At 69.6% G+C, this 15,344-nt stretch overlaps 2 protein-coding genes across 4 annotated transcripts in view; both read right to left on the bottom strand.

Annotated features, from left to right (window-relative positions):
- Positions 1-565: 565 nt before the first annotated feature.
- ANKRD23 (ankyrin repeat domain 23) lies at positions 566-9,654 on the bottom strand. 3 transcript variants are annotated; one of them, XM_073324864.1, is made up of 9 exons: positions 9,610-9,654; positions 7,795-7,950; positions 6,485-6,616; positions 6,123-6,230; positions 4,801-4,899; positions 4,444-4,542; positions 3,581-3,679; positions 3,229-3,327; positions 566-2,665 (listed from the first exon to the last, which is right to left on the bottom strand). In XM_073324864.1, the coding sequence occupies exons 1-9, from the start codon at positions 9,634-9,636 to the stop codon at positions 2,564-2,566; spliced, it is 921 nt and encodes a 306-aa protein (XP_073180965.1). In that variant the 5' UTR covers positions 9,637-9,654; the 3' UTR covers positions 566-2,563. The 3 variants fall into 3 exon arrangements, with proteins under 3 accessions (XP_073180965.1, XP_073180964.1, XP_073180963.1); XM_073324863.1 differs by having other exon boundaries at positions 7,795-8,750; positions 9,610-9,641; XM_073324862.1 differs by lacking the exon at positions 9,610-9,654 and having other exon boundaries at positions 7,795-9,330.
- A 614-nt stretch (positions 9,655-10,268) lies between these two features.
- ANKRD39 (ankyrin repeat domain 39) overlaps positions 10,269-15,344 on the bottom strand; it is a 7,357-nt gene continuing 2,281 nt past the window's right edge. The window contains exons 2-5 of the mRNA XM_073324759.1: positions 14,599-15,342; positions 14,296-14,402; positions 13,110-13,313; positions 10,269-12,714 (exon numbers count right to left, since the gene is read on the bottom strand). Coding sequence (XP_073180860.1) covers positions 12,571-12,714; positions 13,110-13,313; positions 14,296-14,402; positions 14,599-15,342 — 1,199 coding nt within the window. The 3' untranslated portion in view covers positions 10,269-12,570. The remainder of the gene's footprint in view (positions 12,715-13,109; positions 13,314-14,295; positions 14,403-14,598; positions 15,343-15,344) is intronic.

The raw sequence follows: 15,344 nt of genomic DNA on the forward strand, positions 1-15,344 counted from the left end.
GGGTGGGGGTGGAAATGGGGGGCTGGGGAGCTTCCATCTTTCTCGGCCAGAGCCGGAGTGGCCTGAGCTGTCAGGGCTCCTCTCGGCCAGAGGACCAGGCTTTTTGTGAAGGCTCCCGCAGGGGCTCCCCGCAAGGGGCGCCCGTCCCCCATACTGCCCTGCGTTAACCCCCAAGAGCAGACCCACCTCCAGGGGGTGACCCACCTGGCACAGGGCAGGAAACGCCCATCCCAGGGCCCAGGCGAGTCACTTTCCCGCCCCACTCTGCGCCTTGCGGGAGTGAAAGGAGGTGCCCGGGCCGGGTGCTCTCCTGGAGGGGGGGGCTGCCTGTTGGCACAGTTCATGCGGTGCTGCCCTGCGTTGGGGGGGGAAGGGAAGGGGCTGTGAGCCAAGCGCCGGGTGCCCCTCCCCCTGCTAAGCTGCCTTCTTCCTAAAATACCTGGCGTGACCCAACCAAGCTGAGATCCAGCCCCCCGTCTGCCCCACCTAGAGCAGCCCGCGCCCCTCCCCTGCCCTGGCATGGCGCCTGCGGAGCGAGGGCGGGCACAGACCACACCACCGCTGCTGCTTGCCACGGAGCTTTATTCATGCGCCTCTGGGGCGGGGCCGGGCACCCGCAGGCCTGGAGCCCCCCCTTGGGGGCTGTGGCCAGAGCAGATCCCAGCCTGCACCTGCTGCCTCCTTGTGCCTGTCCCGGCAGGCCTGGGGCCCCGTTGGGGCCACTCCAGGCAGTGACCCAGGGCAGGGGTGCAGGGACCGTTTCCTCTAGCCTTACCCCCCCCCAGCCCTGGCCGCAGGTTCCTTGCCCTCGCTGGGCACTGGAGCCTCTACCAGCCAGCGGGCCCTGCTCCGAGCACTGTTCGAAGGGGGGGCAGCCCTGTAGCAAGCCCACGCCGCTGTCTGCTACGCCCACGTTGCATGCCCCCCCCGAGTGTGAACAGCTCCGGTGGCACCTGGTACTGGTTCTGGCCGGGCTGCCTGTGCCAGCGGGGGTGAGATGGGGCACAGGGGCCATGCTCCAGCAGCTTCCTGGGCACATGAAATCCATCCAGGGCGACCCACACACTCTCAGCCTGACCTGCAGCGCTGAGACGGCAGCCTGCGGCTCAGAGCTGCCCGTGGGCTGGATATGAACCTGGGGCACGCTGCAGCCCACCCACTGCACTGCTAGGGGGTCCTGGAAGCTGGCTCCACTCACTGTTACCCCATTTTACACAGAGGGAAACTGAGGCAAGGGGCAGGACTCAACCAATGCCCGCAGCAGAGAAGCAGGACCATCTGCCTCTTGGCCTGGGCACTTTTCCCCTAGTGCTGGGAGAAGGGTAAGGACCATGCTGGGCAGCCTGGGGCACAGATGGGGTGTGGGTGCTGCCCGGCTCCAGGCTAACTGGCTGGAGAGTCATGGGTTCCTTAGCCCTCATCCTCCCTATCTGCCCCCGCGGGCATCTCAACCAGCTCGGCTCCTGGGACAGCAGCGCTCCGGGAACAACCTCCAGGCAGGCCAGAGGGGGCCGTACCTGTCCTGTGCCAGGCTGCGAAGGGGGCACCCCCCGCCCTGCGAGCCATCAGCCATGTCCTATCCTGCTGCTGTTCCCCGCTGGCTGGAGCCTGAGCCCAGGGGACGCTCATTGCTGTGGGGCTGGCTGCTGGGGGACAAGGGCAAGGCTGGGTGCAGGGGGGAGCAGGAGCCCCTCAGGCACTAGTATAAGGAGGGGCCAGGCCCTGCCAGCCCACAGTGGTGGGGGGGCTGCCATGGCCAGAAGCTGGGCCAGGGCACAGACTGACAGTGGGAGCGGCCGAGGGCAGGAGGTTCCCCCCCCCCCATTTTCCCCCAGCCGGGAAAGCTGCCTGCCTCCATCAGCCAGGAACATGGGCTGGGACTGGGCCCTGCCCCTCGTCTCACTGCACCATACTCTACCCCCAGGGCCAGGTCAGCCTCTCCCGTAGTTAGGGGGCACCCCAAGCCCAGCCCCATGCCTCCAGCTGACTGGGGTGCAGTGGGGGCTGTATGCTTAGGCCCTGGGGGCAGCCGTGTTCCCTACAGCACACAGCCTTGGGAAGGCCGCAGGGCTCGCCTGCCCAGAAGAGGGGTGGGGGTCAGGCCAGGGACAGGTGGGGGGTCAGCTCAGACCCCAGGGCAGTGCCTCTCCTTTTGGTGCTGGCCACAGAGAGATGAGTGCGGCTGGGAGAAACAGCAGCTCTTCCCCTAACCAGCCATGGGCAAGGCTTAGCCCCTCCATGCCTCAGTTTCCCTCAGGGACGGCAAGTGACTCACCTGGGCAAAGGGAAGCATCCCCAGGGCACCAGGAATGGGGGAGCATCAGGGTCAATCCTCTGCCTAGGACCAACCTCAAACCTCACCTCACCCCACCCCACCCCAAGGGCACCGCTAGGACAGATGGCACTGTCCCCAGGTTGGTGTCCCCTGGCTAGGTGTGGGAGCCGTGTGAGGATGAGCACAGCTTGCAGGGGGCACCAGGGTAGTTCAGGGCAGCGCCCTGGTCCCCCCCCCGCCCCCTTTGGTGGTCACGGCGGGGGGGGAACGAACGCTGGTTCCGCTACATCAGTGCCGCCGAGGGGGGCGCTGCCGGTTGGCACACGCCTGCAAGGTTTGCCGGATGCCCCTCTGCCAGTCCTTCACCAGGTCCACAGGTCGCAGGGCCTCCTGCGGGGAGCCGATATTGTTAGGCTGCCGATGGGCATGAGCCCCTTCCCCGGCACTAGGCAAGGACCGGGACACTGCAGACCCGGCGCACGCTACATGAGCAGTCCGGGAGAGGGCAGAGCCCGCTGGCCAGGGCAGTGCTGTGCAGACAGCATGGGGCAGGACCGGGGGTCAGCATGGGGGGAGCTCTCCCCAGGGGATCCTGCAATCAGCCAAGACTCCCATGGGAGCAGGAACAACCGGGCTGAGGGGCTTGAGCACATGTCCCATGTCTGAGCACGAGCTCCTGGCCACGATCCCAGAGCTGGGCTAGAACCCAGGAATCCTGGCGCCCTGCCCCCGCTGCTGTGACCGACTAGCCCCCCCGAGCTGGGATAGAACCCAGGAGTCCGAGCCCCCTCTTCAGGGTGTCATTGGTAGGGCACTGCCTGGGCTCCCGGCTGAGGGAGCCTCACTCTGGGGGTGGCTGGTTTCTACCATTGGCTACAGCCCCCCAGGCTGGGCAGAGGGAGCAGCCCCTGCCCTCCCAGGCTGTCCCCGGGGGAGCCCCACACGGTGCTCACCTGGTTCCGGACCCTGAGATTGGCACCGTACATGAGCAGGGTCTTCACAGCCTTGAAGCGGCCCAGCCGGATGGCGTCGTGAATGGGCGTGTCCCCCTCCTGCCAGCCAAAGGCACGGGCAGCTCAGCGGACCAGGGCACATGCCTGGCACTGCCCCCTCCCCTGCCCACGCACAGCCCTGCCCCCATGCAGCTGCCTCTGGGGCCCTGTGCGGCGCCCAGCCGGCCCAGGGTACAAGCCACAGCTCTGCACCTGCTCCCTGGACCCTGCAGCATCAGCCAGGGCCCCGGCCCCTGGCTCTGGGCCGTGCCCCGTGGAGTGAGGCTGGGGGGCTCAGGCCCCGGGCCGCTACCTTGTCCTGGGCGTCAATCTCGGCCCCACAGGCGATCAGGTGCTCGGCGCACTCACAGTGCCCCGTCCGGATGGCCACGTGCAGCGCCGTGCTCCTCAGCTGCAGGGAAACAAGGGCCCGTTACCATGGCAACACACCCCTGGGGCGCACACCCCTCCCCACAGCCCCCAATACCCCGCTTCTAGCGCCACCCCCTCCCTAGGGTCATAGAAGCACAAACTATCGGGGTGGGAGGGAACCTCAGGAGGTCATCTAGACCAACCCCCTGCTCCAAGCAGGGCCAATCCCCAATTTTTGCCCCAGATCCCTAAATGGCCCCCTCAAGGATTGAACTCACGACCCTGGGTTTAGCAGGCCAATGCTCCAACCACTGAGCGATCCCTCCCCTCTCCACAGCACGTTTGGGCAGGGAGCTCGGACCAGGCCCCAACCAGCCACCCTCGCCTTTAACCTGGAGGGGCAGCTGGGGGCCCTGTCCGTTCCAGTGCCCCTGCTCCCTGGGGGGCGCACACCCCCCTGGACAGGCCCAGAGCGGGGAGGGAGCTGCCGGCTGGCCTGGATAGCGTGGTGCCAGCCCCTGTCTCCACTGATCAGGCTCACCCCTGCATCGCACTCCAGTTTAGGACAGGAAGTGAAGGGAAATAGAGGTGGGATGGAGTGATGTAGGGAAGGTGGCTGGACGCAGAGTGAGAGCCAAGGAAAGGCTGGCATCAAAACGGGACCGAGAGCAGGGAAGGAGCCTGCCCCATCGGTGCTGGGAAACCCACTCCCCCCAGCAGAGCCCCCCGAGGGAGCCACCTCTCACGGCCGTGGCAGCGGGCCCCGGTGCTGCCCCCTCTCGGCTGCCAGCCCCAGCCCCTCACCTTGTCCCGCGTGGAGATCTTGGCTCCTCTGTCCAGCAGGCGTTTGAGAATCTCCAGGTGCCCCCCGCGGCAGGCCCAGAGCACGGGCGTGGCCTCCAGCTGGGCAGAGCGAAGGCAGAGTCAGGCGCCGGGGGGCCAGGGCACCGGGCTGCTCGGGGACACGGACCCTGGGCCCCAGGTCACAGCGCCCCGGGGGGCTGCGGGTCACCAGCGCTCATGCCTGGTTCTGAGTCTCTAGGTTTGCCAGCCCTTGGGAATGACTCAGAGCAGGACCCGCGGGGGCTCTGACCCCACCAAGCGCCCTGGCCATGGGACCCGGCAGGGGGACGGCTCTGTGGGCACCAGACGCTCGCTCACCATATCCCTGGGCTCCAGCCTGGCTCCAGCCACCAGCAGCTTGTCCACGAGCTCCGTGCGGCCCCGGAGGCAGGCCCAGTGCAGCGCCGTGCATCTGAACTGCAGCAGAGACCCGTGTCACCCCGCGCCAGGCGACCCCAGCTGCTCTCAGCGCTGGGTCCCCCCTGCCCTCCTGCCCTGGGCAGCGCAGCCCCAGCTCCCCAGGAGCCAGGCACCAGATCCCCCCTCCACGCACACACACGCGCTCCGGGCGCTAGATCCCCCCCCCCCCCTCCACACACACCCACGCGCTCCGGGTGCTAGATCCGCCCCCCCTCCACACACACACACACGCTCCGGGCACGAGGGAGCCAGCAGGTTCGAACCGCCGGAGGGCTCGGGCTCTGGAACAGCCCCCCATGGGCATTGCTGGCCAAACACCATCACGGGCTTGAAGCGAGCGCAGGACAAACGGACAAGAGGGGGCGTTGGTTGGCCGGGGCGTTTGGGACCATGGCGGGCTGGGCGGGTTGAATTCCCATGTGCCTAAAGTTCATGCTTCAGGTCCCAGCTGGCCCCCCGCCAGGGTCAGGAAGAGATCCCCCCTCCCCCCAGTGTATTCTGGGAGGTTAAACAAGGGGCAGCCCCAGCTGGGGATGGGCCCGTGGGGAGGGCCGGGATCTGCGGGGGCACCGGGCTCTCTCTGTCTCAGGCCCGTGGCTGGCCGGCTCTGGCTCACACACCCGGGTCTCCCTGGTGGCCAGAGACGGGTCAGGAAGAAATTTCCCCCAGGTCAGATGCAGGGACCTTGGGGGCTTGTCACCTTCCCCTGCAGCGTGGGGGGTGGGTCCCTTGCCAGGGTGTATCTCACGTCATCGTTCCCTGCCACTGCGGGGCACCGGGCACCTCAGCCCCTCCTGTTCTCCGCCTGGGGCGCATGCCAGCCCGGGCTCCCGAGGGCTGGGATCTGTGGTTGTTGGGTCCGTGGGTGGGGGTGGTCTGGGATATACAGGGGGGTCAGACTGGGTGAGCTGGTCCCTTCCGCCCTTAAGCTCTATGACACCCCCGCCATCCCGAGGCCCTGGATCCCCCCCACACACACACACACGCGCGCTCCAGCTGCTAGATCACTGCCCCCCGCAAGGCTGGGCACACCCTCCCCAAGGCGCGTTCAAAGGTCCCAGCCGGATCCCCCCGGCCACGGGGCGTCAGCCCGAGCAGGGGACGTCCCGTGGCACCCGGAGGGGCTCAGCCGCAGGCTGGGCTCGTGGCGAGAACCAACCTCGCTCAAGGCACGTCCTGGGTTAAAGCCCCAGGACCCGCCCTTCCCCCGGCCCTCACACCTGGTCGTGAGCATTGGGGTCCCCGCCGTCCGCCAGGTACTTGTCAATCGTGGGAACCTGGTTCTCCAGCACCGCCTGCAGGAACCGCGCAGCATCCACAGGCTCCGCCTAGGGCGGACAGGGAGGGGTGAGTGCCCGGGCAGTGTCCCCCACCCCCCGGGGCACTGCCCAGCTGGCTCAGCGCATCTCGCCAGCATCCCCCCCGTTCCCCCTGAGGGCTCCAGCCACCGCTGCAGGGGGGCAGAGCAGCCCCTGAGGAGGGGTCGCTGGCTCCGGACTAGCGCAGCTGGCTGGGGCCGAGTGATCTGAGCCCCCGGCGGCCTCGCTCCCATCCCGGGCCGGGCGGCTGGGGCGTCGCTCACCGTCACTGCCGGCTCTGGCTCCTTGGGGCGGACCACCCGCGTCCGGCTCTTCTTGTGCTTCCGCAGCCTCACAATGTCCTCCAGGTCTTGGAGACTCTCCAGCCGCACCCGGGAGCTGTTGAGCGTCTCAAGCTGGCCAGGGCAGGTCAGAGAGCAGGTTAGGGCAGAGCCAGCATGCCTGGTGCCGGCACCAGCCGCCCAGGAGAGTGGACAGGACCTGGGGCCATGCCACACCCAGCTGGGGTTGTCCTGAGCATGGGACAGGAACTGGGCACTCGGTCCCCCCAGGGACATCTAGGCCCGTCTGAGCTCCTGGCACAAAGCCAGGTCAAGGGGGTCAGATTCTAAGACGAGGGGGGAGAGCTAGAGTCCCCCAGACACCTGGTTCCCGGAGACCACCGCTGACTTCTTCAGTGCTCTCCGCTGAGCGGGAGCCCAGCGCTGGGACGGCAGGGGCCGCGGGTCGGGAGTGAGGGGCACCACCAGAGAAGGGGGTGGGGGAGCCCAGGGCTGGGGCGTAAGAGGGCTGGGGGACGGGATTGAGGGGCTCCAGCAGAGCTGGAGGGAAGCCCAGCGCTGGGACGGCAGGGGCCGCGGGTCGGGAGTGAGGGGCACCACCAGAGAAGGGGGTGGGGGAGCCCAGGGCTGGGGCGTAAGAGGGCTGGGGGACGGGATTGAGGGGCTCCAGCAGAGCTGGAGGGAAGCCCAGCGCTGGGACGGCAGGGGCCGCGGGTCGGGAGTGAGGGGCACCACCAGAGAAGGGGGTGGGGGAGCCCAGGGCTGGGGCGTAAGAGGGCTGGGGGACGGGATTGAGGGGCTCCAGCAGAGCTGGAGGGAAGCCCAGGGCTGGGACGGCAGGGGCCGCGGGTCGGGAGTGAGGGGCACCACCAGAGAAGGGGGTGGGGGAGCCCAGGGCTGGGGCGTAAGAGGGCTGGGGGACGGGATTGAGGGGCTCCAGCAGAACTGGAGGGAAGCCCAGGGCTGGGACGGCAGGGGCCGCGGGTCGGGAGTGAGGGGCACCGGCAGAGAAGGGGGTGGGGGAGCCCAGGGCTGGGGCATAAGAGGGCTGGGGGACGGGATTGAGGGGCTCCAGCAGAACTGGAGGGAAGCCCAGGGCTGGGACGGCAGGGGCCGTGGGTCAGGAGTGAGGGGCACCAAATGCCATTCTGGCCTTCACAGAGCAGGACAAGCAAGCACAGAGTTCACAGAGCTAGACACCAGGGCTGGGGAAAGACCCTATGGATCCTATAGGATCCTGTCCCCGGAGTCCCCTTGTGGCCACCCCACCCTGCCAGGGGCCAGCCGCTCACCTTCTTCCTCCTCTCTTCCTTCACCTTCTGCTTCTCCTTGCTGACGGCATCCCGCACCCCGGCCACACCGCGCCGCCAGCCCTCGGGCTCCTGTGCTGCTCCCCTCGCCAGCACCTCGAAGGCCCGCACCGTCCCCTCATACCTGTCGCCACTTACCTGGGGAGAAGGGGGGGCAGGAGAGGTAGAGGGCGGAGCCAGGGCATGAAATGTAGGAGATGGGGCATCCCCATGGGACATGGGGCCTTTCCCCTCTCGGGGGCACCGGCTGCCATCTGACCCCAGGGTGGGCAGGGACTGGCTGGCTCAGGGCGGCAGAGAATGGGACACGGGGCCTTTCCCCTCCAGGGACACTGGTTCCAGCCCCAGGGCTTGGACTGGCTGTCTCGGGGGCAGTGAATGGGACACGGGACCTTTCCCCTCTGGGGGGTGCTGGCTCCCATCCAGCCCCAGGATGGAGACTGGATGGCTCAGGGGGCAGGGAATGGGATGCACCTTTCAAACATGAATTAAAACTCAGGGGGGTGTAGTGAGGCCAGGCCTTCTCTACAGCTGGGAAAGAGGCACAGAGCAGGGGCGGCTCACGGCAGAGCGGGAGCCTGGCTCACAGAAGGACGCTGGGAGAGGAGTCTGGAAGTGCTAAGCCCGGCTCCCCATGACTAGCTCCGCGCTCCCCAGCTGGTGCCAAGTGCGGGGGTGCGAACGGGACATTCCCAGGTCGTTGGGCCCTTGGCAGGCCTGGCTCCGGGCTGCGCACAGCTCTCCCCGGATCACTCGCTCCCTGGCTGGCTGGGCCCTGCTCGCCCAGGGGAAGGGGGTGTCCAGTCCCTGCTCTGCCATCTCCCGTCACGGCTGCCCGGGCGCCCCGCTGGCTGCGGCTGGCATTCCGGCCGTGCACCTGTCCGGGCCCAGGGCAGCGTCAGCCCCTATTTATACCCCCTCCAGGGGCTGGGGCCCGCCTGAAATAAACAGCGCGTGTGGTGGATGCTGCCCAAGGGCAAACAAGTGCCAACAAGCCTGCAGGGCCAGGGGCCAAGGGGCAGCAGGGGGTACCCAGCCCACCCTGGGGAGACTGAGCCAGCAACCCACAAAGCAACAGCCCAGTCCCACAGCGGCCTTGGCCCAGCCTGGAAGGGCCAGTGCAGGGGCCGCCCAAACAGCTCCCCCAACCCCCTCGTCCCTGGGGCTTTAGCCAGGCGCCAGACCCAGGCGAGTGGGGCAGCGCAAGGGGGATCCCACCAGACCCGCCGTGTAGGGACTGAGGAGATCACAAGGGCAGGGGGTGACCCGGGGGCAGTGCCCCGTTCTGGGGGGTGAGGGGGCAAGCTCCCTGGCAGTCCCCTGCATTCCCCCAAGGGCTCAGCTACAACTCCACAAACCCACCCCCCACCTGCCACGTCACCGCAATGGGGGGCGGCGGCCCAGTGGGGCCCCCAGCCGGGTCTGTTCCCAGGAAAGCCACAGCCCAGCGCCCTGGAGACCTCCGGGTTGACACACGACGCTGCCGCCGGGAGCAGACATTTGCCCCATAACCAGCCCCCCCGCCCCCCGGACACAAAGTCAATCCAGAGGCCCCCTCCCCGCACCTAAGGAGAGTCCGGCTGGGACCGCCCCGCCCCCAGCCTTGGCCCGCAGACCAGGGGGCTGCGCACGCCCCGCGGACGGGGCTTGGGCCAATGCAGCCACCTCTGGGGTGAAGCGAACCCGCCGCCCTGGACGACCCAAGGGCTCCGGCCGGGCCCAGCAGCGCAGCGCAGCGCCCCCGTGTCCCGCACGGCTCCCCGGGCTTCGCCACCCCCCGGGGCACCCTCCGCTCACCAGCTGCTGGACGCTGATGAGCTCCATGGTCCGCCCGCGCCCGGCTCGCCCCACCCCGCTGCTTTTATCCCAGCGGCGGGTCCGCCCCCCACCCCCGGCGCCGGCCCCGGTGACCCGCCCGGCTCCGCCTCGGGCTCCCCGCCGGCGGCCCACGGGCAGCGCCGGCCCGGCCCCAGAGCGAAGGGAGCGGGGCGGGGCCCACAGGGCCCTGCCATGGGGTGCCCTGACCGGGCAACGCCTCCCGGGAACAGCCCTGAGCCCTTCTAGCGCCCCCACCCCCTCAGAGCCCGTTGCCAGCAGCCATCACCCCCCCGTCCCCAGCGGGGACACTGAGGCACAGAGCTGGGGCAAAGGCCTGGCCGAGGCAGGACTGGAACCCAGCTCTCCTGCCGTGCTAGGCTGGCAGGTAACCCCCCAGCCACGCTGCCCCTCGGCCTCCCCCGCGCCTCAGCACCAGGGAGACCGGCCCGGGGACCAGCGCAGGACCCGGGGCAGGGAGCAGGCGTCTGCCCCACCAGCGGCTAGCGGGACGATGTGCCCAGCCCAGCCCCCCTTGCCAGGCGCCGCACAGGCACGGAACAGAGACAGTCCCTGCCCCACACTGCTCCCATCTCCGCGTAGGTTCGTCAGGGTGAGTTTACACAAAAAAGGGACAGTGCAGTTGGTGAGGGATTTATTATGAATTTATGCCCTGCCAGCATGTCCCCACCCCCCAGAAACAGGGCACCTCCCAAAGACACTGCACACTGCAGGGGGCTGGCCCTAGTGTGGCAGTAGGGGGCGCTGTGCTGCAGGGAGTACAGTGGGCGCTCAGCAGGGGGCGCTCTCCCCTGTAGGTCGGGGCTGGCACTAGGGGGCGCTGTGCTGCAGGGAGTACAGTGGGCGCTCAGCAGGGGGCGCTCTCCCCTGTAGGTCGGGGCTGGCACTAGGGGGCGCTGTGCTGCAGGGAGTACAGTGGGCGCTCAGCAGGGGGCGCTCTCCCCTGTAGGTCGGGGCTGGCACTAGGGGGCGCTGTGCTGCAGGGAGTACAGTGGGCGCTCAGCAGGGGGCGCTCTCCCCTCTAGGTCGGGGCTGGCACTAGGGGGCGCTGTGCTGCAGGGAGTACAGTGGGCGCTCAGCAGGGGGCGCTCTCCCCTGTAGGTCGGGGCTGGCACTAGGGGGCGCTGTGCTGCAGGGAGTACAGTGGGCGCTCAGCAGGGGGCGCTCTCCCCTCTAGGTCGGGGCTGGCACTAGGGGGCGCTGTGCTGCAGGGAGTACAGTGGGCGCTCAGCAGGGGGCGCTCTCCCCTCTAGGTCGGGGCTGGCACTAGGGGGCGCTGTGCTGCAGGGAGTACAGTGGGCGCTCAGCAGGGGGCGCTCTCCCCTGTAGGTCGGGGCTGGCACTAGGGGGCGCTGTGCTGCAGGGAGTACAGTGGGCGCTCAGCAGGGGGCGCTCTCCCCTCTAGGTCGGGGCTGGCACTAGGGGGCGCTGTGCTGCAGGGAGTACAGTGGGCGCTCAGCAGGGGGCGCTCTCCCCTCTAGGTCGGGGCTGGCCCTGCTGTCCGAGGCTCAGCGTCCACCTCCCAGCCCCTGGGCCTGCCCTCCATGCAGTTTCCACTGACCACAGCTTGGGGGGCTCCGCTGGACCCTCCCTGGGAGACAGGGCAGCCCCCCTGTTCCACCTCTGCTTAGCACTGGGGATGGGTGGGAGGGGTGGCTCTCTGTGGGCCTATGGTTGGGGGGGTTCCTTTAGCATGGGGAGGGGGGAGTAGAAGAAGCCACCCTGCCCCCAGCCAGATCACTGTGCAATAGATGGGGAGGGGTCTGGGCTTCCCTCCCCCTTTTTCCCCTTTGGTCCCCTCCAATCCAGCTGTGAGCAAGTGGGGAGGATATGTTTGCAGGACCGCACCCCCAGCCTGCTTCCTGCTGGGGCGGTGAGGGGGTGGAGCGGGGCGGAACAGCAAGGGGATAGAGGAGCAGGCAACATAGGGCAGGGGTGGGCACTAACCTATCTTCTCCAGCAGAGGGCAGGACCCCAGAGACCAGCCCCCCGGGACACACGGACAAGGCAGGGGACTAGGTGGGGAAGAGTTAATGGTGGGGAAGCCCGACATCCTGGCACCAGATCCTTGGGGGGTTCCGGTTCCCCAGCCCAGCACCAAGGACTGAAATAGCTCCACGAAGGGGGACAACCTATCTCAGCCCCCCATCTCCGGGTTGCGGGCACAGAGAGGAGCCCACAGCAGCCCTAGCCACGGTGCCAGGCCAGAAATCCCAGCAGACGCTGCCTGGCACCGTGCTGCCATCTGCTCTGGGCACGGAGCAGGCCACCGGCCTTCACCCCAGCCAGACTCCTCCTCCCAGGGGATGTGAGCCTGCAGCCCCTGCTGGACGGGGTCCGTGGTGCCCAGCAATGCCCACAACCAACATGGCTGCCTCAGCTTCCCGCCAGCCGTGTGGCCCTGGGAGCCTGGCTCAGGCCTGGGCTGGACACAGGCCCCTGCCCCCCAGAGGCCCACCCCGCCGCCAGCCACTGCAGCTGCCTGAGAGCGGAGCCAGCAGCCTCTTTCCTGCCTGCGGAGGCCAGGTCAGCACAGAGGGAGCCCCCGCGTGGTGGCATCAGCAGTGCAGGCTGGGAGCAGGGGCACCCTGGCGCTCCAGGTGTCCTGCCATCTCGCTGGACTCCCCTTGATCTCAGCCCCCGACCGTGGCTCCCCGCAGCCAGGGACACGTACAGGGTTTATAGCGGTTCCCTCCTTTTCCCTGCCCAGCTGTGCCCATTCCCCTCTCCCGCCGCAGGCTCCCCAGAGCAGCCGCCCAGTGGGGTGCGCGCCCAGATCACCCCAGGGCTGCACGCACAGGGACAGCTCGGGAGAGGCCGGAGGGCCCAACGGCAGCACCGGCTGCAATCCCGCAACAGGCCAAGAGGGGGAGACAAAGCACAGAGCACCCTGGGGCGGCACCACCCCGCCGCGCGCTGCCCTCAGGGCTCCAGGAGGTCCCGCCAGGCACCGCTGCCGGGGACCAGGTCACGTGCGCTCCTGGCCCTCCTGTCCCGGACGCCCTTCAGCCCCGGGCTGTGCCGCAGCAAGAGCTCACAGAGCTCACGGTGGCCTCGCTCGGCGGCCTGCGAAAGGAGAGCAGGAGTGAGGCAGGGCGCGCGCTCCCGTGGGGCGGGGGGGCAGGGTGCGGCACGGACCCATAGGGAGTATTCGCTCGACCAGATGCCCGTGGAGGAAGGAGACGTCTCTTGTCAGCAAAGGGGAGAGAACCAGGGCCCAGCTGGGGCGCAGGACAGGGTGCTGACTCTGCAGCCCCACAGCCTCCCATCGAACCACCTCGGCCCTGGGGCCCGGGAACAGAACCCGCAGCCCGCGGCTGCGCAAACAGGACCTTCCCAGGGCGAGCGACACACCCGCTGGGGCAGGTCGGCCTGCAGGGGGCAGTGCTGTGCACTGAGACCCCCGCCCGCAACAGGGAACCACAAGGGGACAGCGGGGGGGAGGGGCCCCAGCCCCGCACCTTATGCAAACTTGTCATGCCGTCGTCATCCACGATGCCGGGGTCGGCTCCGTGGGCCAGCAGCAGCCTGGCCACGTCCACGTGGCCGCAGTAGCTGGCTCGGTGCAGGGCGGTGGCCCCACCGTGGGTCTGGGCGTTGCACCGGGCCCCGCTCTGCAGCAGGAACTGGCAGACGGCTCCGTGCCCATTGCGGCTGGCGTAGTGCTTTGAAACACAGGGAAGAGGGCACCTCAGGAGCCGCCTCTGCGCGCTCAGCTCCTTCCGCCCCCCACGCCTCAAAGTGCTCTGCCCACCCAGCCCCGGGACGCCTCGGTCTGCCCTGAAGTGCAGCTGGCTCTGGGGAGGGACACCATGATCACAGCCCAGCTCGCAAGACAAGCTTCCAGGGGATCTGACTATTTAAGAACCTCCATTTAATCCCCCACCCAAGCCATGGCATTTTAGCACCAGGCAGGGCATGGGCACACAGCTCTCGTCCCGAGTTCAAACTCTGGGCCCAGCCTTGCGGCCCTGGGTAAGTAATGCTCACCCGCTCTCCCCCCGGGGAACGGCATCCCCTAGGGAATCCACCAGCCCTCCACCACGAGACCTCCCAGCCAAGCCCTCGTTAAATCCCAGGCCTTGTCTACACGCAGACGTCACACCGGTGAGAGCGGAGCCTAGTGGGTGCGAGCCGTGTGGCCTGCGTGGGCCCAGCCCCGGGGGCTCCCCTTGGACCTGCGCCCCGGAGTGAAGAGCGTCCACACACACAGAGTGTGCCAGGTTAGCTGTCTGGGGTCAACCCCCTCTCTAGCTAAGCTGGCAGCCGGGGGTGGGGGCCGGGCGACGAGGTCACAAGGCTGGATCCCATCCCTGCCTCCCCTTTGAGCCCAGCTGGCTGGCACCCTGGGCACCGGCTGCCGGGAACCCCACAGGCTCCGTGCCCTCCTGCCCTTTCCGTGGCCACCGGCGTGGGGCTGAGCCGTGGGGCTGAGCCACGGGGCGGTTACGTCTTCCCGGGGGCCGGAGCCGTCCACCGAGTCTAGCCCTGGCCCCACGGGGGCCCCCGCCCCTGAACCCCCCCATCTGCCCCCTGCCCCAGGCCGGCCGGTCACAGGAGCCGGGGCCCAGCAGCTCACTGCCCCAGGGAGTCCGCACCAGCCCCGTGCCCCCCGAAGGGCCTGGGGGGCCCGGCCGAGGCACCTACCAGGGCGGTGTAGCCGGCCAGGTCGGGCTGGCTGGGATCCACCCGCTTCTCCACCAGGAGCCTCCGGACCCGCCCCAGGTCCCCGTCCAGGGCGGCCGACCAGACCCCTAGAGAGAGAGGCGAGATCTGGGGCCCGGGCGTGGGGGGGGGGCCCAGCCCCCCCCATCCGCCCCGGGCCCCCCCGCCCCGCCAGCCGCAGCCCCCGCCCTGCCCCCCAGCCGGGCCGCCCCCCGGGGCCGATCTTCACCCGCTGCCCCGGGCCGGGGGGGGCGGGGCCGGTCCCTGCTCCCCCCCCCCCGGTACCTCGCTCGAAGTCCATCTCCGCCGCGGTCTGGTGCGCGCCGGGCACGGCCGGCCCGTGGGGGCAGCAGGAGCCGGGGGGGGCCCGAGGAGGCCATGGGGGCCCCGATCCCGGATCCCCGATCCCCGGGCCGCCGCCGCCTGCGGGGGAGGGGCGGGTCCGGCAGCGGGAAGCAGCCTCGGCCCCTCGCCGGCCTGGGCTGGGCGCAGCCCCGGTTCCAGTCCCCCGGTTCCGGTTCCGGTTCCGGTTGGCGCCGATCGACCCGCCTTCGCCGGCCCCGGGCTCCCGCCGGGCGCCGAGATCCCCCCCCCCCCGCCCGGGCCGGTTCCCCGGGCGCGCTGGCAGCGCGGAGCCGCCAGGGGGCGCCCGAAGCGCAGGGTCCGGGCGGGGGCGGGGGCGGGGGCGGGGGGCCCAGCTGGGCCCGGCTCCGCTCCCACGTGCGCCCGGGGGGGGCCCCGAGCCCGGCTCCCCCTCCACGGGCCCGGGGGCGGCCCGGCGGTGCCAGGCCGGCCGCGCTGCCCGGGGCCTGAGTTCGGCAGGGGCCGGCCTCGCCCGCGGCTGGACCGGGGCAGGACCCGCAGGACGCTGGCCCCGGGCAGCGCGGGATGCCAGGCTGGGGGTCTGAGACCTCCGGCCCCGGGGTTCCTGCTGGCGCGGGGGGTGTCCTGCCCCGCACGCCCTCCCCCCACGGCCACGCTCCCACACAGCTGCCACGGCTGAGGTACAAAACCGGGAGCTGCAGGACCCT

This window comes from Lepidochelys kempii, chromosome 26 (genome assembly GCF_965140265.1).
Source record: "Lepidochelys kempii isolate rLepKem1 chromosome 26, rLepKem1.hap2, whole genome shotgun sequence".
Taxonomy (NCBI): Eukaryota; Metazoa; Chordata; order Testudines; family Cheloniidae; genus Lepidochelys; species Lepidochelys kempii.

What these genes read in the sequence shown, in the direction of transcription:
- ANKRD23 (XM_073324863.1), bottom strand. Translation starts at nt 8,031, where the DNA reads ATGTCCCATGGGGATGCCCCATCTCCTACATTTCATGCCCTGGCTCCG. An exon ending in AGATCTCCACGCGGGACAAG is followed by an intron (nt 3,680 to 4,443) that starts GTGAGGGGCTGG and finishes GTTTCCCTGCAG; the next exon opens with CTGAGGAGCACGGCGCTGCA. An exon ending in AGATTGACGCCCAGGACAAG is followed by an intron (nt 3,328 to 3,580) that starts GTAGCGGCCCGG and finishes TTTGGCTGGCAG; the next exon opens with GAGGGGGACACGCCCATTCA.